Below are 24,000 nucleotides of genomic sequence, written 5' to 3'. Positions count from 1 at the left end.
CCAGAGTTTTGGGGATTTCAGGGGTGTCGGCCGTTGGGCGGTTCAATAGCCAATTGAGTCCTCTTTCCAAGATTCCTTTTGAGTCTCTCTCCCCTCTCCTGGGGAGACCCACGTGACCAGTTTTGGCAGTGAGCAACAAGTAGTAGTACAAGTACAAGTATGTGTGTGTGTGTGTGTGTGTGTGTGTGTGCATGTGTGTGTGTGTGTGTGTGTGTGTGTGTGTGTGTGTGTGTGTGTGTGTGTGTGCATGTGTGTGTGTGTGTGTGTGTGTGTGTGTGTGTGTGTGTGTGTGTGTGTGTGTGTGTGTGTGTGTGTGTGTGTGTGCATGTGTCCCATATGGTGCAGTGGTATGTGCAGCGATTTCCAATCGATAGGTTGCGGGTTCGATTCCCGACGATTATGGTCACACACGTCTTTCTTCTCTTTCTCAGACTCTTCCTGACTTTTCTTTCATTCTCCTGGGTGGTTACCAACAGCCAGTGCATGCCGGAGTATGTGGTGTGATGTGTGTGTGGGAAAAAAAAAGAAAAAAAAGAAAAAAAGAAAAGACCAAAAATAGGGATTCACTGGCCAGAAAAAGTCACTTCAAATAGCTGTATGGTGTAGACCAGGCTGAATAGTGACGGTCAATTCTTCAGCCTTGCAAGCTGTTGAATGGTACAATCCCAGCACAAGTTGCTATGGCTTCTGCCGTAGCATTGCTATCATCGCCTCCGGCGATGGGCGTCAAAGGTCAAGGTCAAGGTCAAGGTGTGCATGTGTGTGTGTGTGTGTGTGTGTGTGTGTGTGTGTGTGTGTGTGTGTGTGTGTGTGTGTGTGTGTGTGTGTGTGTGTGTGTGCGTGTGTGTGTGTGTTGTGTGCCAGCTATTTCGGTTGGTGGGTAAACGTATGCCTGATAGTGTTGGGTCTGTTGCCAACGGGCTCGGCTGCTTGAAAGTGTAATGTTGTACCTGCCACCTTTGTTGGTTTTAGGATTCATATACTTTATATTTGAAGTATACATACCTGTTAACCATGGACTGCTGCTGGCTAGATTAACTCTTGCGTAATCAATGGTCCTAGTTAACCGTATATCAGATCCACGCTGATTTGGCCACCCACACTAGTAGCAAGTATTACATTAACTGGGGCAGGGGTAACTGCAGTTGGATCCCGGGATGGATACCCTGATGCCGTCGATCCTTTTTCTTCACCTTGTCCTCGCCTGCTTACTGAGGTGTGGTGAGCCCATAAGTGGGAACATTTTCCAAGTCCACCCACAGTTTGGGGATTTCAGGGGGTGTTGGCCGTTGGGCAGTTCAATAGCCAATGGAGTCATCTTTCCAAGATTCCTTTTGAGTCTCTCACCCCTCTCCTGGGGAGACAGACGTGACCAGTTTTGGCAGCGAGCAAGCACAAGTACAAGTGTGTGTGTGTGTGTGTGTGTGTGTGTGTGTGTGTGTGTGTGTGTGTGTGTGTGTGTGTGTGTGAGTGTGTGTGTGTGTGTGTGTGTGTGTGTGTGTGTGTGAGTGAGACAGACAGACAGACATACAGAAACATACAGAGACAGATAGAGAGAGAGAGAGCACCTGAGCTGGTTAAAGTGTGCGCATGTGGGGGTGGGGGTGGTGGGGGTGGGGTTCGACGGATGCGGAAAACTCGACCTCCAGCCTAGTCTCGTGTGAATCGTGAATTGTTTGTCAGTTGGTATCCATTGCTTCTCACTGTCTGTTGGTATCCATTGCTTCTCACTGTCTTGTCTGTTGGTATCCATTGCTTCTCACTGTCTTGTCTGTTGGTATCCATTGCTTCTCACTGTCTGCATTCAAGGGCTTCTGTGCAATATAGTACTCTGCATCAGCAATTATTAACCTCAGCGATTTTGGGAACAACTAAATGAGTGAAATTTGATTTGAAAAAAAGAGGGTTCATTTTCTGGTACAAAATGTGATAGGTGAATGACAAGCGCATCAGTGAAACCCTGGGTGCACAGCAGGGGCAGTGTTATGCGCAGCAGGGGCAGTGTTATGCGCAGCAGGGGCAGTGTTATGCGCAGCAGGGGCAGTGTTATGCGCAGCAGGGGCAGTGTTATGCGCAGCAGGGACAGTGTTATCAAGGTCATCATAATTATCCTCTTTAATAGGACGCATGCAACACAGTGGCTGTTACACTGTGGCTGTTACACTGTGGCTGTTACCTTGCGCGCCAATGGCCACGACAACATTCACGAACATTGACAGACTGTCCTGCGTGCAGTACATGTACTTCCGCTTGAAGCTCACCGCTCACGGTCACCTATGTGCAGACTGAAGCCACGGAGGACAGAATGACATCCACGGCAAGATACACTGCCTCCGGGTAGCTCATAGTCTTCACTGGCACTCTCAGGTAACTCGACTGGTGCTATGGAGTCACTCCGATCATCGATGTGCGACCACCTATTGCCGCCGCACTTGTATCGGCTCCCTCGCAACCAACAAAGCCCTTCCTTGTACATAAAAGAATGTGCTTTTACGAATAAGTTACTATGTTCACAAATGGCAGGTAGACATTCATTTTACCCTCGTTTGTGTGTGTGTTTGTGTGTGTTGTATACATGTGTGCGTATGTGTGTGTGTGTGGGGGGGGGGGGTTGTGTGTGTGTGTGTGTGTGTGTGTGTGTGTGTGTGTGTGTGTGTGTGTGTGTGTGTGTGTGTGTGTGTGTGTGTGTGTGTGTGGCGGTGTATGTGGCGGTGTGTGTGTGTGTGTGGCGGTGTGTGTGGCGGTGTGTGTGTGGCGGTGTGTGTGTGGCGGTGTGTGTGGCCCTGTGTGTCCATTGTATGGCTTTTTCTGTGCACGCCGTTGTGTTACCCTGTGGTTCCTGCAGTCCAACCCACTGAACACCACAGAAGCACCCAGCATGGACAATGATGACCAGTACCTGAAGTCGGATCCTTCTAACTCTTCACAGGAGTACGAGGTATTAACACTTACACAGCCTACTACTAACCTTTAGATTTCGCTTGCTAATAAAAACTTGTGTGTATAGGACCCAACAGATTGGGATGCAGATCTGCACGGATGCTGCAGATAAGGGGCTGTTAATTCTTTTGCCATTTTTGTGGAAATGGTGACGTCATTATAAGTACTGCATTGATCAGAACTAGACACCAACATATGATATACAGTAGACTTCCTCTTACACAACCGACGTACCCCGCTGTATGACACAATATCGTTTCGTGGACTGGTATGTCTCTGCATGAGAATTGCCAGTTGGCATCTGGCAGAGATGCCTGGTAGTCACACGGTGCATCTACTGCTTACACAGCTGCATAATGCCGTTTTTTATTTTTATTTTTTATTTTACTATTATTATTTTTCGGCAACACAGATGATGATGATGATGATGATGTATGACACTTACCATTAGTCCTGCACTCCCTCTCTTCCGCCCTACCTGACTCACACACTGCCTGCGTCAACCTCCGGTCCATCATCATCTGATTTAGCTACGGACTCGCCACATCTCCCGCACTGGAAAGCATTGGCATCAGGGAGTCGTCAAATACCGAGAGTGGAAACGAACAAGATCACAGATCATAATCCATGCTCATCTCGCACTGGAGCAGCCTGATTTTGGGGAAATAATCATTTTGGCGCCACATTAATACTTCAAACTTAGAACTCGTTGGAGCAACCAACTTCCACAGTAACGCTTGCGTTGGATTTTCACAATGTTAAAACGTGATCATTGCGACTCCTGCATGTACCTCCTCCTCGAATTCCCGCTTTAGTGTTGGGTGTTGTTGGTCTTTACATGGATTCAACGACAGTGCACCGTACAGACGGACAGGGAAGCATCCATGTTTAAGACCGATGTTTTAGAAACACCAGCTTTATCGATCGAATTCTTCTATCGCATTGTTTTCATACACGTGAAACATGACATCGTGCAGAGCATTTGAGTTGTAAACCTGCAGTCAAGTAAATGCCGCGAGAGGCTTCTATTCCAATCAACAGTTTGCTTGCATTGTCTGCTTGGTGCTACTCATGGTATTTGTAGCCTATTGGATTTTTAGTATTCCTTATTAATTTTGTGTGTGTTTCTGCGTGTTTCTGTGTATGTGTGTGTGTGTGTGTGTGTGTGTGTGTGTGTGTGTGTGTGTGCTTGTATGTGTGTGTGTGTGTGTGTGTGTGTGTTTCTGTGTGTGCTTGTTTGTGTGTGTGTGCTTGTATGTGTGTGTGTGTGTGTGTGTGTGTGTGTGTATGTGTGTGGTATCTTCTCTCTGGATCTGAATGCTGTTTGCCACTCCATCGCTGTGATGTCCTCATTCCACACGACATGTCCGTTCGCACAATACTGGGTGTTCCCCGTCTTCATATCTGGGTTTTCTGTATCAGTGACACCTCTGTCACGAAACAGTGAAGTCTTCCACTCCCCTGCCCATCACCGATGGGATTGTGCAACGTGGATTGACCATACCGTGTGAACGGACAAGCGCCACCACGAATGCTAGCCGCTGGAAGTAGTAGATTGTCTAGGTACATTTGCACACTTTGCTCCCTGCAGCACATTGAGCAACATTCACAACCTGTGGTGGGGCTGCTGTGTTGCTCATTTACCCCGCATGCGTTCGCTGTTTCCCTAGATCAGCTGATAATTCTAACCCCACGTGCCACCAAAGAGAGCGCCACCAAAGTGTGCGACGACGAGATAAATCTTTGACACGTAGTACAGAAAATCTGTCACATGTATCCAGCTACCACCTTTTTTTCATCCATGTTCATAACTAGAGCTGTCAAAATTATTAATTTTCATTCACGCACCGCAGCCGACACTAATGATACTGGTGCTGAGTTTCTCTTTATCGTTCTTTTAAAATGGTTCTTCTGTGAATATAGCCTTTTAAGCCGCCTTCTGCGCCTGTACGAGCAGTCAAACATCGACGCTGCAGTCAGGCAAGAAAGAAAACGCAATCGCTTTTTAAAGTCAATGGCTCTTGCCTTTTTGCTTACGAGATAAATAAGCCTCTTTAAAAATGCTGTATGCACTGCTTTTTCCGTTATTTTCTTCCTATGCAAGTCGCAACTCCTGTTTTGAGTTGTTTTTCTTCTCTCTTTTTCTTTCCCTACTAGTTGCTGTTAGGGTCCAGCGGATAATGCTCCGAAAATGTTCGTATATTGCCAACCATAATGCTCCAAAAACTGCCTTATAATGCTGATTATAATGCTTCAGCAAGGGATATAATGCTCTTGGCTTGGGACAAAAATGGACGAAAGTCTGCACATTGTCAAACTTCCAGGAAATTATGCATATCGTCGATCTGCATCTGAAGTTGCCACCTTATCTCTCACGAGCTCCACTACTTCTTAGCACTATAAGACATGATCGCTTCTCCATTGATTGCTCTCCATTCCAACTTTGATGCAGGGTTGTGGCAGAATAGTCGGTGTATCAAATCTCTACCCTAATAATCCATGTAGTGAGAGATGAAACCATTATTGCCGATCTCAGTTGGAGAGCCCTCCCATTTGCGGAAATCCTGAAAACACGTGGTCAGAAGTTATTTTGCCACTCTACACCCTTTGCTTGTGCTCTCATCTTCTCCTTGAGATGGTGTGTAGACGTATGGCTTGCCACAATACTCTTCCTTTCTGATAGCATTTGACTGTAGGCCTGGAATTACAACCGTCCACAACTAACTGTACGTGCTTCATCAGGGAAGTAAGACCGGCAGGCGCTGCTGAGCAATCGATTTGGTACTGAGTCCATGAGAAATTCTAGTTCTTTTCGAGCCTCCTGAGCTGGAGTCGGCAAAGGCAGTTCTTTTGGAACGAGCTCTTTCTGTTTGTAGCCGCTCCTTCATCCTGGTCCAAATTGCACAATGCAACAGTGTCTACGAGTACTTCAGTATCGCTAGAGATGCTATCGCCAGAGCCTCTGGCACAACTAGAAAACTCTTCTTCGTCTGTTTGATATTCACTTCGCGTATGTCTCCTCCACAGCTCTCCGTTATTCTAAAAGTAAAAGAAACCTCGTAAATAATTTCTCCGGATTTGTGTCACTTGAACTGCCTCGGCCTCGGTTAACCGATTGGGCATGCATGCTTCACAAATGGCTTGTATACATTTACCTGGCCACATCGCTACAATCATAACGTTTTTATGTAGCAATAGTTATGTAGCGTTTAATAGTGCTAAAGGTGTTACGTGTCTACACAATCACAAAGTCATGCGCCGGTACAATGCATAGTGCTCAAATGCCCGGAGCGTAGTACGCAAGAGGTACACAAAAGGAGTAAAATAGGGCTGTTTCGTTGTTACTCAGAGTTTCATGGCAAAAACCAATCATCAGACAACATCTCATGATCATGATTGTAGCCGATTGTTGCCAAAAACCTGGGATTTTCCCGATATTATCCAGTATGAAACTCGTTATGCCGCTCAAACCTCACATAATGCTCGTTTTGTTCCTTTCTAATGCTCCATAATGCTCGGATAGTCGTATGATGCCAAATATAATGCCGGCATTATCCGCTGAACCCTACCTACTACCAGACGTGAAAGAAAAGTGATAAATTTTTGAAAGGATTGGGAGAACTTCAAATACAACAGATAAAAGGATCAGTTGGGGAAGTGAACTGCCTGAAAAGAGAAAAAATCGCCAGACCCACCAGGACTCGAACCCGGGACCTTGCTCGTCATGAGCAATGCTCTAACTACTGAGCTAGTATGGGACCAGGCTGGACCTAGAAGGCGCTGACAAGTGTTTCACTCCAAAGGCAGCTCACAACACTTGCCACACATACTGATGGCACTTGGGTCTTTCTCCCTCCCCCAGGGGACCAACCACGGTCAGTTGCTGGACCCTACCAGAAGTGGAAAAATTAATCACTTTCTTTCACTTCTGGTAGGGTCCAGAAACTGACCGTGGTTGGTCCAGAACCTCTGACGATGGGTGACTGGCCCGAAACGTCAATAAATTTTCAGCATCATTAATTTCATCTAAACATCTAAAGAGTTGAATAGCAACTAAATAGAGCGGTTGTCAGTTGACAAACCCCCTTTTATTTACAATGCAGTTGCGTGATGTCCACCACTTTCTGAACCAACGCTTCAGTAGCTAGCTCGCTGTTTTTTTTGTTTTTTTTTTGCCCGTAAAAGAGGCTTCATGATCTTCTTTGCGCTGTTAATACCTTCTTAGTCTCTACGGTACTTAATCCACTGTTCTTGTTCCTTCGCCTGTATTTCACCTGAAGAGAAGGCTTGAAAGTTTTCTCGTGAAAACTCATAATCCCTGATGGATGGAAGAAATGACTTTTAACCCAAGGGCCTAATGATACACATGTAGGTATGCCATATTTGCCAGCAAGTGGGGCACGCAGGCAGTTATGCCGCTGCCCAGCTAGCATAGCATGCAAGGGAAATCGAACACAGCAGTAGCATGCAGCGTCTAATCTAAGTTTGACTTGTGGTCTAAATGACGTGGGCAACTCACTTTCAACCAGACAATGCTCATACAGGCAAGGCGGCAACATAACTTCTGTGTTCTAGTCGTTACTTCGTCCTCCCTGCAATTCTGTTATCTTTCTTGTCAGCAATCTTGGTCCTGAGTCGGGTTTGTGTTCTTTTTTGTAAAATAAATGTTACACACAAACGGGAAAATGTTCATGCAGGTCCCAATGAATAAAAAATAAAAATAAAAAAGGCAAAGCCCACACTCCACGAGACCTTGCGCCTACAGAGCGTTACCGGAGATCGCAAAGAGTTGCTCAGACTCTGGATAGCATTCTTGTCACCATCCGAGTCCTCAGCATGATGGACCTGTACGTAGACTCAGTAATCCTGGCATATCGATACCAGGAATGATGGGAAGTCTCCAAGATCCAGATCGGCCTCAGACGATGAGGCACTATACGACGTCGGTTCGTGAAGGGCTGCAGCAGCCGCTTCAATGGCTTGAGCGGCCGCTTCAATTGCTGAAGCAGCTGCCTGCTCTGATTTATCCTTCTGTCCGTGTTGCTGCTGCTGACCATCAACGTCTAGTGATGAGCAGTTTCTGAGCGCCAGTGCTACAAGCCGTTCTGACTCCAACTTGACACTTGACTGACTCACGACTGCCATCCAGAGAACAGGAGAAGTGCATCGAACCTTCGACTCGGCAAACCTGCAAGAAAGCACCACTCCCTGCTCAATACACAGTGTTTCGGGGAATTCACCCCTCACCAGTTGAGCTTCAGTAGGCTGAGGAAGATTGTGCCTGAAGAGCACCACTTATATAGTGCTGTCCAGGCACAAACATCGCCGGGGATACAAACTTACAGAGACACACCGTTTCCAGCGCGACAAACTCCTCAGCCTACTCAAGCTCAACTGATGAGGGGTGAATTCCCCGAAACACTGTGTATTGAGCAGGGAATGGTGCTTTCTTGCGGGTTTGCCGAGTCGAAGGTTCGATGGACTTCTCGTGTTCTCTGGATGGCAGCCGTGAGTCAGTCAAGTGTCAAGTTGTCGGCGGAATAGCGCGAGCTCCAGTGTGGGAGCAAACCCCTAAACAAAATCATCGCCGAAGTCGCAACCTCTATTTCGTATTATTATTATTATTATTATTAACAAGTTTTGCTTATGGTGTTTGTACTGAGTGCGCAGCTTACTCTATTTATTGCGTTGATTATTATTATTATTATTTGGAAAGGATTGGGAGAACTTCTAATTCAAAGGATCAGTCGGGGAAGTGAACTGCCTGAAAAGAGAAAAAAAACGCCAGACCCACCAGGACTCGAACCTGGGACCCTGCTTGTCATGAGCAATGCTCTAACCACTGAGCTATGGGACCAGGCTGAACCCAGAAGGCGCTGACAAGTTTTTCACTCCAAAGGCAGCTCACAACACGTGCCACACATACTGATGGCACTTGGGTCTTTTTCCCTCCCCCAGGGGACCAACCACGGTCAGTTTCTGGAAACTACCAGAGGTGAAAGAAAGTGATTAAATTTGGAAAGGATTGGGAGAACTTCTAATTCAAAGGATCAGTCGGGGAAGTGAACTGCCTGAAAAGAGAAAAAAACGCCAGACCCACCAGGACTCGAACCTGGGACCCTGCTTGTCATGAGCAATGCTCTAACCACTGAGCTATGGGACCAGGCTGAACCCAGAAGGCGCTGACAAGTTTTTCACTCCAAAGGCAGCTCACAACACGTGCCACACATACTGATGGCACTTGGGTCTTTTTCCCTCCCCCAGGGGACCAACCACGGTCAGTTTCTGGAAACTACCAGAGGTGAAAGAAAGTGATTAAATTTGGAAAGGATTGGGAGAACTTCTAATTCAAAGAATCAGTCGGGGAAGTGAACTGCCTGAAAAGAGAAAAAAAACGCCAGACCCACCAGGACTCGAACCTGGGACCCTGCTTGTCATGAGCAATGCTCTAACCACTGAGCTATGGGACCAGGCTGAACCCAGAAAGCGCTGACAAGTTTTTCACTCCAAAGGCAGCTCACAACACGTGCCACACATACTGATGGCACTTGGGTCTTTTTCCCTCCCCCAGGGGACCAACCACGGTCAGGTTCTGGAAACTACCAGAGGTGAAAGAAAGTGATTAAATTTGGAAAGGATTGGGAGAACTTCTAATTCAAAGGATCAGTCGGGGAAGTGAACTGCCTGAAAAGAGAAAAAAACGCCAGACCCACCAGGACTCGAACCTGGGACCCTGCTTGTCATGAGCAATGCTCTAACCACTGAGCTATGGGACCAGGCTGAACCCAGAAGGCGCTGACAAGTTTTTCACTCCAAAGGCAGCTCACAACACGTGCCACACATACTGATGGCACTTGGGTCTTTTTCCCTCCCCCAGGGGACCAACCACGGTCAGTTTCTGGAAACTACCAGAGGTGAAAGAAAGTGATTAAATTTGGAAAGGATTGGGAGAACTTCTAATTCAAAGAATCAGTCGGGGAAGTGAACTGCCTGAAAAGAGAAAAAAAACGCCAGACCCACCAGGACTCGAACCTGGGACCCTGCTTGTCATGAGCAATGCTCTAACCACTGAGCTATGGGACCAGGCTGAACCCAGAAAGCGCTGACAAGTTTTTCACTCCAAAGGCAGCTCACAACACGTGCCACACATACTGATGGCACTTGGGTCTTTTTCCCTCCCCCAGGGGACCAACCACGGTCAGTTTCTGGAAACTACCAGAGGTGAAAGAAAGTGATTAAATTTGGAAAGGATTGGGAGAACTTCTAATTCAAAGGATCAGTCGGGGAAGTGAACTGCCTGAAAAGAGAAAAAAACGCCAGACCCACCAGGACTCGAACCTGGGACCCTGCTTGTCATGAGCAATGCTCTAACCACTGAGCTATGGGACCAGGCTGAACCCAGAAGGCGCTGACAAGTTTTTCACTCCAAAGGCAGCTCACAACACGTGCCACACATACTGATGGCACTTGGGTCTTTTTCCCTCCCCCAGGGGACCAACCACGGTCAGTTTCTGGAAACTACCAGAGGTGAAAGAAAGTGATTAAATTTGGAAAGGATTGGGAGAACTTCTAATTCAAAGGATCAGTCGGGGAAGTGAACTGCCTGAAAAGAGAAAAAAGAGAAAAAAGGCGTTTTTTCTCTTTTCAGGCAGTTCACTTCCCCGACTGATCCTTTGAATTAGAAGTTTTCCCAATCCTTTCCAAATTTAATCACTTTCTTTCACCTCTGGTAGTTTCCAGAAACTGACCGTGGTTGGTCCCCTGGGGGAGGGAAAAAGACCCAAGTGCCATCAGTATGTGTGGCACGTGTTGTGAGCTGCCTTTGGAGTGAAAAACTTGTCAGCGCCTTCTGGGTTCAGCCTGGTCCCATAGCTCAGTGGTTAGAGCATTGCTCATGACAAGCAGGGTCCCAGGTTCGAGTCCTGGTGGGTCTGGCGTTTTTTCTCTTTTCAGGCAGTTCACTTCCCCGACTGATCCTTTGAATTAGAAGTTCTCCCAATCCTTTCCAAATTTAATCACTTTCTTTCACCTCTGGTAGTTTCCAGAAACTGACCGTGGTTGGTCCCCTGGGGGAGGGAAAAAGACCCAAGTGCCATCAGTATGTGTGGCACGTGTTGTGAGCTGCCTTTGGAGTGAAAAACTTGTCAGCGCCTTCTGGGTTCAGCCTGGTCCCATAGCTCAGTGGTTAGAGCATTGCTCATGACAAGCAGGGTCCCAGGTTCGAGTCCTGGTGGGTCTGGCGTTTTTTTCTCTTTTCAGGCAGTTCACTTCCCCGACTGATCCTTTGAATTAGAAGTTCTCCCAATCCTTTCCAAATTTAATCACTTTCTTTCACCTCTGGTAGTTTCCAGAAACTGACCGTGGTTGGTCCCCTGGGGGAGGGAAAAAGACCCAAGTGCCATCAGTATGTGTGGCACGTGTTGTGAGCTGCCTTTGGAGTGAAAAACTTGTCAGCGCCTTCTGGGTTCAGCCTGGTCCCATAGCTCAGTGGTTAGAGCATTGCTCATGACAAGCAGGGTCCCAGGTTCGAGTCCTGGTGGGTCTGGCGTTTTTTCTCTTTTCAGGCAGTTCACTTCCCCGACTGATCCTTTGAATTATTATTATTATTATCAGGTCCGGCCTCATTCCTCTGTGCTGCGCTGACGAGTCCACAAAGGACTAAACAGTTCTGTCCGCAGATTGAGTATTTCGCTCCTGCTCTTGTAGCAGTTGAGCACTCTTGCGTGGGGTAGTGCCTTTGCTGTTTGCGTTATGCAGAGCTCACTGACTTGTCAGTTTGAGCACTCTGGCAAGGTACGTTCGGGCCTGATTGGAAATTTTCATTTCCATTGCTATCAGGTTCTGCCTCATTCCTCTGTGCTGCGCTGACGAGTCCACAAAGGACGAAACAGTTCTGTCCGCAGATTGAGCATTTCGCTCCTGCTCTTATAGCAGTTGAGCACTCTTGCGTGGGGCAGTGCCTTTGCTGTTTGCGTTATGCAGAGCTCACTGACTTGTCAGTTTGAACACTCTGGCAAGGTACGTTCGGGCCTGATTGGAAATTTTTATTTCCATTGCTATCAGGTTCGGCCTCATTCCTCTGTGCTGCGCTGACGAGTCCACAAAGGACGAAACAGTTCTGTCCGCAGATTGAGTATTATTATTATTATTATTATTATTATTTATCAACGCAATAAATAGAGGAAGCTGCGCACTCAGTACAAACACCATTAGCAAAACTTGTTTTCATGTAAATAACTAAGCTTGTTCCTAAACGTTTTCGTCGCCATCTCATCAGAGGATTACTGGCAAATCAAAACGTTGCGTTGATTACATTTTTATCTCCACGTAAGCTTTTTAATTATTATTTATATTATTATTATTATTAAGCTTCCGTGGAGATAAAAATGTAATCAACGCAATAAATAGAGTAAGCTGCGCACTCAGTACAAACACCATTAGCAAAACTTGTTTTCATGTAAATAAAGAAGCTTGTTCCTAAACGTTTTCGTCGCCATCTCATCAGAGGATTACTGGCAAATCAACAATAGCTCTTAACTCAATATAATATACGCACAATGCAAGTAATAATTTAGACCCTAACTAGCGCGAGAAAATGAGAGCTGAAAGAAACATTACATCAATCAACGATATCAGGTGACAACAGATGTTTCTTTCAGCTCTCATTTTCTCGCGCTAGTTAGGGTCTAAATTATTACTTGCATTGTGCGTATATATATTGAGTTAAGAGCTATTGTTGATTTGCCAGTAATCCTCTGATGAGATGGCGACGAAAACGTTTAGGAACAAGCTTCTTTATTTACATGAAAACAAGTTTTGCTAATGGTGTTTGTACTGAGTGCGCAGCTTCCTCTATTTATTGCGTTGAGTATTATTATTATTATTATTATCAAATTTTCGATAGGGCAATCCCCACAGGCCTAAGGCTAAGGCCTTCTTACAGGGTAGATCTACCCTAGAAATGAAAGTACTGAATTACGGAAAAGGTGCAGTGAAAGAGCATAAGCGGACTGCAGCGGGGAGTGCATTCCAACGGTCGGAACCGATAAAAGAAACTGAAAAGAGACCGAAACGAGTTTTCTGGTAAGTTTCATGCATGTTTGGTATGTGGATAAAGAAATGGAGCAGAACTCGGGGAATTGCCCGCCATAAGGTTTGTATGGTTCTGCCAATTTCACTGCTTTTCGAGCAGAATCTGCCACCTTTTCGAGCATTATCCGCCAATGAAATAATGGGATGGTCTAAGACAGGCCATGAATCCATGATTGAGAAACAGAGGGTATCAGGTTCCAGTCATGCTTGGAAGCGGAAGGATTTCTATGAGGAAAACATGGATGCAGTGACTGGGAATTTCGGCGTTTGACCACTTTGCTGTTGGGCTCATCTACTCACCTATCGTAAAATACCGGTATTTTACGGGGAGTCGTAAAATACTGCTATTTTACAGGGAGTCGTAAAATACCGGTATTTTACGACTCCCTGCATATAATGCACACCACCATAGTGGACGCTGACGAAATCGTGAAAATAAATGGGGGAAAAAATCGCAGCACCGGAAACTACTCCCCGCTCTCAACACACACGAAGAAACAACTCCGGCACAGCGGCGGCATCCGTTGAAGGAGAGGGCCCTTAACAATTCCATGGTTCGCTTGAGACTCGGTTTTCAGCATCCGAGACAACACCACCACCTTGCAAAGATCGAAGGCGCAGATGCAGCTCCTGAAGCAGAGGGAGGTGAGTAGATTAGTCCACCAGCAAAAAGCTCATGTAGCGCCTACACACCCATTGTTGTTGTTGTTGTTTTTTTGTCTTGGTTTTTTTGCAGGTATAATAATAATAACTTTATTAGGATGACCCAAAGGCAAATTGCTTATCGAGGGGTTCACCGCATTGAATGGTTGTGGTATGACAAAGCAAAGAGGCGTTTCCCCTTCTTCCGTAGGTATGTGCAATGTGATTTAAAACAAATGGTCGAAAACCGAAAACTATGCTGCATCCATGCTTCCCTCGTGCCAGGCCACCGAATTCCCAATTAATCCTTCCACTTCCAAGCCCCTTGGGAGTAGTAAAATGCCGGTATTACTACTCCAAATTATTTGGAATGAGGTAGTGACGCACCTCTAGCTCCTCGGAGTTCATGTCTTCCTCGACGCGACAATGGTCTAAACTTACTGTCAGTACCTTCAACGTTCGCGGCCTATCATCAGGCATAAAGAAGCAACAGCTGGCTTCCGATTTGCAGCGCTACGACGTTCAAATTTGTAGCTTGCAAGAGACGAAAATTCAAAATGGATTTGACGATGTTATTGGCGACTACCGAATATTCTGCCTCCCTTCAGACTCCCGACATTATGGCCTGGGGTTCTGCATTCATCGCTCGCTCTGGGAGCGGGTGCATCGCGTTTGGAGCGAGTCGGACCGTGTTGCAGTTCTGCAGATTCGCTCGTCGGAAAAGTGCTTTATCTCCATCGTCAACACTTACGCTCCGACCTCAGCGAAAGTCGCACAAGACCAGGGCTGTTTGGAGGACTTCTACTCATCGCTTGGCACGGCTCTCAGTAAGGTACATTCCTCCTCAGTTATTCTGATTTCGGGAGACTTCAACGCCAAACTTGGTGGAATGAGTTCTCAGTATCGGTGCATAGGACACTACGGACGCGGGCGACGGAATTTTAGCGGAGCTGTCCTGGCCGACTTCTGCGACGCACATCATCTCTTCGCTTGCAACACTGCGTTTCAGCATCTAGCGCGGCACCAAACAACATGGACTGGCTGGAGAAAAGGACCTCAAGATGGTGTGTCTATCCCTATATACAATCAAATAGATTATATATTCTGTCTTCATCGACAACGACAGCTACTTGTAGACAGCCGGTCATATTCTGGTACGCTGGTGGAGTCTGATCACCGACTAGTGGTTGCAAGACTCGATCTCTCTCGCCTACGCCATGTGTGGAGCTCTGTTGAGCACGGTAAGAAGCAGCGTGCCAGCCAAAGAATACTAGTTGGTGGCCTCTCGGACCCAACCATGCGAAGGAGGTATTGTGATGAGCTGGAATCCTCTCTCACCGGCAACCGGCTCGACAACACTAATTGCCCATCAACTACCTGGAATGGTATTCGTCAAACGGTGATTACAGCAGCGCGGAACACTCTGGGCGTTGCTGCACCCAGCAAGAGAGGTGGAAAGTGGATCATGGACGCCGACACGCTAAAAATGTCCTGTGAGAAGCGTCGACTGAGACACCGGATCCGTGATGAAAAGAATGCCGATGAAGTTAGCATCCTAAAGCAACAGCGCAACAAACTCTCCCACATGATCCGACAACACGCCTGTGCAAATGCAGCCAGCCATCTAGATGAAAAAGCTCGTGAAATTGAAAATCAAAAAGACGGAGCCCAGATGTTCCGTGCTGTGCATCTACTGCAGCGCAAAAAGCAGTCGCCGATAGTGGTGAATGATGCCAGCGGGAAACTGGTCCTTCGCCCGATGGAGTCAGCTTCAATAATCAGAAATCACTTCTCAGCAGCCTTCGCTGATTCCACCTGCGCACCTCTACACCAAGAGAAGAAACCTCTTGGGATACCGATAAGCGAGGTAGAAGTCAGGTCAGCAGCACGACGCCTAAATAACGGCAGAGCGATTGGACCCGACGACCTACCTGCTGAACTTATAAAATATGGCCCAGCACCGCTTCACCGTCACCTTGCCGATCTATACACACGTGCCATCAACTGTGGTGATCCGCTGTCAGTTGGCCATGGAACTCTCGCCCCACTTCAGAAGCCTGGGAAGCCTAAAGGTCCACCATCTAACCTGAGGCCCATTGTGCTTCTCACTGCACTTCGGAAAGTGCTGTCCATCATTTCCCTAAATCGCATCAGGCATGCAGTCAACACGTTTCTGTCTCCGAACCAGAGTGGCTTCCGCAGTGGTAGGAGTACGGCTGATGTTGTTTGGTCCTACAGATGGATCGCGGCACGGTGCCAGCGAGTGAAGGAATCATTTGGCGTGCTCGGCATAGACATGTCGAAAGCGTTCGACACAATATCCAGGCACCGTTTGCTCACTATATTAGCTAGCTTCCTTGAGAATGATGAGGTCACCATTATCTCCTACCTACTCAGGAACACGTCCCTTAAGGTCCGGTTACCTGGAGGGAAGAGCGAGCAGTTCCAGACCACCCGAGGCACACCACAGGGTGACTCACTATCACCTGTCCTATTCGTTATCTACCTGGAGGCAGCGCTTCGGGAGGCGAGACAGATTATCTGCGCAAGACCCGACCTGGATGTCAGGCTCGGCTTGCCAACTGATACAGAGTACGCCGACGATGTCGACTTCCTATCGTCTGACTGCAAACGTATTCAAGAGCTCCTGCCCGACATTGCAAAGAGCCTCAAAGCCTGGGACCTCAACATCAATGAATCTAAAACAGAACTCACAAACATCACACGGCTGAACGACAGAGTGTGCGAGGAATGGCGCCTCACTAGGAAGCTGGGCTCCCTCATTGGTGACCACGAGGATGCTGCGCGGAGAATGCAACTCGCCACAGCTGCCCTGCACCGGCTCTGGGCATTATGGATACGTGGTTCCATTGTAAACGAATCGTTGAGAGTACGGCTATACAAGGCATTCGTCTTGCCGGTCCTGTGCTACAACAACGGAACTTGGGGCCTCACTGGCACCGCTATGCATAGAGTTGATGCGTTCCACAGACAACAACTGCGGAAAGTTATTGGCATACGGTACCCAGCTAAGATCAAGAATAACACCCTGTACAAGAGGACAAACTCAACACCACTTGGTATCTCGATCCTGGGAGCCCGCTGGCGTCTGTTTGGGCACGTGCTGCGGCTGGACCAGAGTGCACCGGCGAACCTGTCAATGTGTTCCTACTTCAAGCCATCCACTGAGCCTACCTGGAGGGGCAGGCCGCGCACAACTCTGCCGGTCGTGCTCAGACACGATCTCGAGCTGGTTGGGAGGACCCTCAAAACCTCGGCAGATCTTGAGGAGCTGAGGAGCATCGCCCAGAATCGCGGGGCGTGGACCTACCTCAGCAGCCGTATCCTGGAGAGATATGTTGCTGCTCACAGATGAACCCTGATAATGACCAGCAAATTCAAATTCAACTCGGTTGAGCTGCTCGTTTGCTTGTTTTAATTGTATTCTATTTTCGTCACGCGTTTTATATCGCATATGTTTTATATCGCCATCAATATCCTGTTTGGCTTTTGTCGCTTCGGCTTATGCGAAAGCTATACATGCTGTGTATATCTACATTGCATTGATGCCAACGCGGAGAAGCTTCTAATAATAATTACTACTCCCCGCTCTCAACACACACTACGCATACACACACTCACACACACACACACATGCACGCGTGCACACACACACACACACACACACACACACACACACACACACACACACACACACACACACACATAAAGAAACACTCCGGCACAGCGGCGGCCATGTTTAAGGCTTGATGCCCTCTCTAATAGTACTACTGAGTTCAAGTAATAGACGCTCTTTGCGGGAAATAAGTCAGCAAGCGAGTACGAAAGAAAAGAGCAGACATAATGCTACCCATAGAGAAAAAAAGAATTTCAATTTTTTGCAAAGTTGGCAAAAGAAAAAGAAATGAAGAACAACGTAGACTGCGCATCAAGGCACCGAGAAGCGGAGAAATGAAAGCGCAAAAACGAAGAAGATGAAGAGGAAGAAGAGAGAACACGATTGTTTTCGAAGACGCAATGACCAAACGCTATTATTCGAGTCAAAGGCTCAAAGGCAGCTAGTTGGCAGAGAAACCAGCAGGGAGACGAAATCAGGGGGCGGGGGCAAGATGCTTCTAGCGCGGGCCAGTTAATTGGCTCGGCTAGAGACGCTAGTGATCTAGAGCGAGGGCTTGATCAGGCGTGGCGGCCAGAGAGGTGAAAATATATATTTAAAAAACGTACACAAAGGAATTGAAGACTGAAGAGCAGTCTAGAGGTGTGGAACAAACTATTTTGAACACTCTTCTGCATGGGTTGATGTGCGGGGGATCTGTTTGCACGCTCCATTTTGTCGATTGCAAGAAACACAAAAATTGTAACAAGCTATTTTGTTAAAAAAAGAACGAGCAATTCATAGTGGGGGGACAAGCTCGGCGGGTTTACACTGGAAAGTTGTCGGAAAATAGTCTAGCGTCGACTAGCTGCAATGCCCGCCCGTGCTGACACGATATTGTGTGCAGCACGGGAGCAAACGCAGCGGCGAGACAAGACGCTTCCTCTAGTTTCGGGGGAAAAAAAGTTCCTACGCTCGGTGTCCGGCGGACTCAGGATAATCAGCTCATGCAGAGCATGTGCTGGCATAGAGAATTAGACGAGTTATGCTTCGGCAATGGATTCGACGTGTGGGTCAGACACCTGACGTGGACCGTGAGCGCTCGCGCCCGTCTACCAGTAACGTGCGCAGGTAGACTTGCCCAGGCACCGGGCGCTCTCGCCAGGCACGGTATCCTCCGTGCTTGACGTCATCATCGTCGGTGTTGGTTGTGCACGATGTCATCGAGGTGTTTGGTGTGATGTCATGATGATGTCATGGCGATGTCATTGTTGTTGTCTAGTCGAATTAGCTGTCCATCTATCGGACAGGCTACTGCTGATTACACCGTGATATTCAGAGATGCGAACGGCAGTGGAGATGTTGACATTGTTGTTTTGGTCTTATATTGCTGGCTGTGATGAGCTGAATCATTCTGGCTATTTTACCTGCACACACACGCACAACATGTGAGCATGGTCGCAAAGACACAAACAGCGGCGGACAGAGATTGAGTGTGAGAAGTGAAGTCTGCACTGCAATTGCACAGTCAGCTTGCTGCAAGTCGACAGGTTTTCGGCGCGTTTCAATTTCGGTCTCCCAGGGCTAAAACGCGTTCGGCCCTCGTTAAAATGTCAGCCTGTACCGCTGCTGCCTGTATCCACTGTCACTCTGAACCTTGGAAAACAAACTTTCGGTCGCAACAAATTTTAGGCCGAAAATGCCCAGGCCGGAAATAGCCGAAAATAGATACATGTATGCGCCGAATATTTGCTGACATGCAGTACTCAGCTAGACATGTATATAGAAGCCTTGCTTGGTAGTTTAACATGTTTTTCGATTCCGACGGCATGTTACAAGGCGAGGACAGGAGCCCTACGCGTCCTCGCCGCTTGTAACATGCTGTCTAAAATCGAAAAACATGTCAAGCTACTCAGCTAGCATTGCAGGAAGTGTGAGTGTTCGGCGGGTGACAATTGCTGTTGCACACATGCGGGACACGTGCACGTGGACAGCCATTGCACATACGTTGTACAGATACACGTGCACAGATGTTGTGGACACACACGCAGTACATAGACACATGGACAGACGGTGCACATACGTAATCCATAGGTTAACGAGAAGATACATCAGCGATCTTGCAATCTTCAGGCATATCCGCACATAACACATACTATTATCTCGTTACCTTGCTGGACTGTTAGTCATGACTCATAAGTCATAGCTATTGTCGTGGACATGGAAATCCGGTCACACGTCTAGCGGCCCCAGGGCGCTGGCCATGCAGCCGTGGATAAGCGGTACACACGTGCATTTATGCGCATGCATGCAGAGCGCTGGTCGCATCGGATCAACATGTGCACTGCACGCAGCATTCTGTACGAGCTGAGGGTGCCGGCCCCGGTCAATCGACTGTATTGCCATGTCCGCTACCGTAGTGACGTATGGGTCCTTTTCTCTTGACATGTTAAAATAGTTCCTCGTTATATTGACATGCCTTACGATAGTGGAAGGGCACTTTCATCTTCAATTCAGGGTGTGAACACAAATTTCAAGCGATGGGTTTCGCTTGACTCACCTTCCATCACATACCCCACGGCTCCCATCGTACGGCTAGATCAGGGAGTGTTGTCGTTTTCCGTTTGGCTGTATTCAGGGGACTACATAATATGAGAGAGAAGAGTACATATGCACACATACGGTATGACATGCTATTTTCGGTGTGACGCCGGTAATTTTCGGTAGAGAAACCAGGCACCTAAAATTTAGATTACGCCTCAAATTAATGGCAGTGGAGTATGAAGGATGTATGTGCAGGGAATGCTGGTCACCTATTTCCACATTACACCTGAAACCGGGCAGGTCCCTGACACCGAAATTCTAGTATACCTAAAATTGCATGTTATTACCAAGCTAATCCGGGAGGTCTGAGAACGGGCACTTTTTATTTTTTAAATTATTTTTTTACTCTAAACATGGAGATGTCCGTAACTCTGCATTACGGTCGTTTCGATGGGAAAGGCCAGAGATACGGCATCCGACGCTACTATTTTCACACAAGAGTGACACAAGGGTAGCGATTTGTCCGCTAAAATTCGCCCTGACGGTGCCCGGCAGACCGAAGTGCCCGTGATTTCGGTGTCCAGATATCCGAAGTATCAGTGTGTACAGTGCTGGCTGCCGGGTGCAAAAAATAACGATGTGCCGAACGCGGACAGGCTATGCCATGACTAAGCAACACCATCTCCACTGTAATCCGACATGCCACGAATGTATGGGTCCTGGTTCTAAACTCCAAAGACCATCTGGCTTTAACAACCGCTTTTGCTTGCACTAGGCATATGCGGATAATGCCGGCAGAAAAATTGGCAAAATTCGGTACTTTTTCTGGTAAGTTTCATGCATGTTTGGTATGTGGATAAAGAAATGGAGCAGAATTCGAGGAATTGCCCGCCATAAGGTCTGTATGGTTCTGCCAATTTCACTGCTTTTCGAGCAGAATTGGCCACCTTTTCGAGCATTATCCGCACACCCCTACCGTAGAGTGGTCTGGATATTGTACATGGTATATGTGACCGACTCAGACTAAACCGCAGGTCCCCCCCCCCCCCCCCTGCCCCAATCTTCGCGACAGTACAATACTGTATTCAACAAGAAGGCTTAGTTAGCGAGGAAGGGGGGGGGGGTACGGATTAAACACACCCACACGTAACTGACGTGAGAGCTGAAGCTGTTGAACGCTGTGCACAATGTTCCCTACCTGGTAGTCTCCTAAAGAGGCAGTTTCTTTCTGTGTGCTATCAACGTCTGTGCTGCTGTCATTACTGCTTGCTCCACCAGACATTGAGCTTGGCTGTAGGCAGTGCACAAGAAGATACACGCACATACATGTACACACGCGCGTGCGCACACACACACACACACACACAAACACACGGAGCAATGACAACACACGAGCCATGTCAGGGGAAGATCCAGAGATCTCTACAGGGGGAGGGGCCGGGTTAGCCAAAATTGGATAGCTGATACATATACATGTACAATGTACATGTGTAGGGTTTCCGGTAGTACATTTGCGAAGTTTAGGGGTTCCCCCCCCCCCCCCCCCCCCGATCACCCCTGCATGTTTAGTTCTAGGAGACATGAATCTATCGTCCGATGTTCTGCTTCAACTACTGTAGCTGTGATGCACAAACTCTTTGCACTTTGATCTCTCGCTACGCATGATGGCATCTGTGAGCCAAACAGCCGCCAACGGCTGGCGTGATAAAAACATTTCCGCCGTAGGCTGGGGGATCGTCGAGTTGCACATTCTCGGCTCTGTACTCTTGATAACACAGTACTGGCTGGCGATGAAGAACGATCAGGCTAGAATTTCACCAAGCAACGCAAGTTCCTAGAATTAAACATGCAGATGGCGATCCAGAGGGGGGGGGGGGGGGGGGAGAGAGTTAATATCCCAGGAAGGGCTGACGTAGTGGTCAGCAAAACCTCCTACCTTGTTGTCATCGGTGTCGTAGCGACGCCGTTTTGCTACGGGGTACAGTCCGGTCATAAGTTCAACGCGCTGCATTGACAGGCACAAACCAAGAATTGCAAGTACACACGCGTGCACGCACACACATGCATACCCAAGTACACACACACACACACACACACACACGTGCACGCACACGCGAGCGCGCGCGCACACACACACACATACATGCGCATATATTATGCACAACATGCCATTTTGACAACTTTTAAGGTTATTGCAGGTACCGTAAAGTACCGTTGATACACCCCCTCTCTAATTGCCGCCCCCTGTCGATTTTCTACCCGTGAAGCGACTTCGGCGTATACAACGAAATTCGATGTTGAACCGACGCATGCACTGCTGTACACCATACTTGCCAATGCAGGATGACAATGTGCACAGTCCAGCACATCGAGTCCGAACTGCCCTTGTGGAGCTGGGCTATAGTCTCTCCACCAGCGCGCGGCGCCCTCTCCAACTTGGCCCGCCTGCCAGGGCGAACACCTACTTGCGTGCCACTTTCCTCTTTGTTACCGCTGCCACCTTGAATTCTCTCCCCACTGACATTAGAACCACCCAAAATAGTCATTGCTTTGTATCTCGCGTCCGTACCATCTTTGCCAACACCCGCTTTGAACCCGCTGGTTTCATTCCTTCCAGAGATTCTATAACATAGTAACGAATGTTATGGCTGATCTCTACAGTATGCATTTGTTATAACCCTTCCTTCTCAATCTATATGTTATAATTTTGCAGATATATTCCCAGTAAGCCATGAACGGAGACCCCCTCGACTTAGGCCTCGGCCTTTGGGGAATCCATAAATTTAAAAAAAAAAAACTTCCACGTTCTTGCACATCATTGTGCACTTGACAGCCTTGATCTAATTCCCGCCCCCTGCTGAAAGCCCAGCTGGGAAGCGACATAGCGAGGGGGCGGATCAACGTTACTTCACGGTAACATAAAGTTGTCTCTGCATCTACCATTCAAAACGTGTGAATATTGTACAGAACTGTCACATGTTACAGGTGCAGTATTGTCAGAATGACATGCTAGGTCGCTTGTTATCTTGGTGCGGTGTGCATTACTGCTAAGCATTTCACGAGTGTGATATTTATTTTTGTCTACTCGAATGCGTTGGTGTTTTACATTTACATAACGAGTGCATGTTTGTTACATCTACGAGTAGTACCATACGATGTGTTTACGTCGAGATACATTTACGATACATTGATTGCGTGTTCGTCGATAGTACCATGACATGTTCACGAGCAGAGCATCTTGTGGTTTGTGCTTTGTACAAGTAGAATTGTTGACACGCCAATTAGTGGAATTGCACTTACTTGATTCGTTGTATTATCGCTATCCGCGGCAACTCCGCTGCGATCTATTCTATGTTGCAGAACTTTCCTCGCTGCCAGGTTGTGATGTCACCCTGTCGCTGGGTGCAAGCACCCCCTGACAGACAACGTTTCACCTCCGTCCTTCATCTTTTCACTTGAGTCAGCAGATATTCGAGTTTCTGTTTGTTTGCGTTCGAATAATCTGGCTTTCTTTTCGTTTGTACCTGCATTCCGCGCTGCATTCCAACTTTGGCAGTCGCCATATTAAGTATTTCCTTGGTAGCCCTCGATGACACATACATGTGCTGTGCTGCGCAGTGCTTCGTTTTCTCTTTTGCCGTGCGCAAACTGTATAGTCCATTTCAAAACTATAGACGCGTAGTGTTTTTGAAATAATTCAAATTTGGCTGGAGCTTTTTGAGAATAGTTTTCGGAATATTGCTCAGGTCCGCTCCACAATTACTCTCATATAGTTTCTAAATGATTGGATAACAGACGCCTAATTTGGAAAAATTTATGCACAAAGTGATCACAGATTTTATGTGGTATAGATGCTGGCATAACGGTTTTTGCCTAGGTACGCGTCTATAGTTTTGAAATGGACTATAGTACACGTGCACGCTGAATTGGTTGCGTACATCTCTACGCTGCATGCAAGCTGTATGCATGCACGAGCACGGGCACGTTTTGCCGAGGACAGCGATGATTTGTTTGAGAGAGTTTGTCAAGTTTAGAGAGAATGGTGGTTGGCTTCGTGCTCAGTTTGCTTAGTTACAGCTGGGGTTTTGTTTGCCTTTGCGTTTCCTGGTTTCATTCTCTGCATTTCTTACTCTCTGACTCTCTGACTCTCTGACTCTCTGACTTCT

General features: G+C 47.4%; 2 protein-coding genes across 2 annotated transcripts in view; one reads left to right on the top strand and one right to left on the bottom strand.

The window, feature by feature from the left end:
• The window catches only part of LOC135829363 (MAM and LDL-receptor class A domain-containing protein 1-like), a 33,295-nt gene extending 27,980 nt beyond the window's left edge, over nucleotides 1-5,315 (top strand). Inside the window, exons 14-15 of the mRNA XM_065341766.1 lie at nucleotides 2,846-2,938; nucleotides 4,363-5,315. Coding sequence (XP_065197838.1) covers nucleotides 2,846-2,938; nucleotides 4,363-4,365 — 96 coding nt within the window. The 3' untranslated portion in view covers nucleotides 4,366-5,315. The remainder of the gene's footprint in view (nucleotides 1-2,845; nucleotides 2,939-4,362) is intronic.
• A 12,114-nt stretch (nucleotides 5,316-17,429) lies between these two features.
• LOC135830101 (uncharacterized) overlaps nucleotides 17,430-24,000 on the bottom strand; it is a gene marked incomplete in the record, with an annotated part of 94,132 nt that continues 87,561 nt past the window's right edge. The window contains 4 exon segments of the mRNA XM_065342490.1: nucleotides 17,430-18,717; nucleotides 19,851-19,932; nucleotides 21,033-21,125; nucleotides 21,771-21,839. Of these exon segments, the coding sequence (XP_065198562.1) occupies nucleotides 19,891-19,932; nucleotides 21,033-21,125; nucleotides 21,771-21,839 (204 nt within the window).

The sequence above is a fragment of the Sycon ciliatum genome, chromosome 13, assembly GCF_964019385.1.
Source record: "Sycon ciliatum chromosome 13, ocSycCili1.1, whole genome shotgun sequence".
Taxonomy (NCBI): Eukaryota; Metazoa; Porifera; class Calcarea; order Leucosolenida; family Sycettidae; genus Sycon; species Sycon ciliatum.
This window is presented reverse-complemented; position numbering and strand designations above follow the sequence as displayed.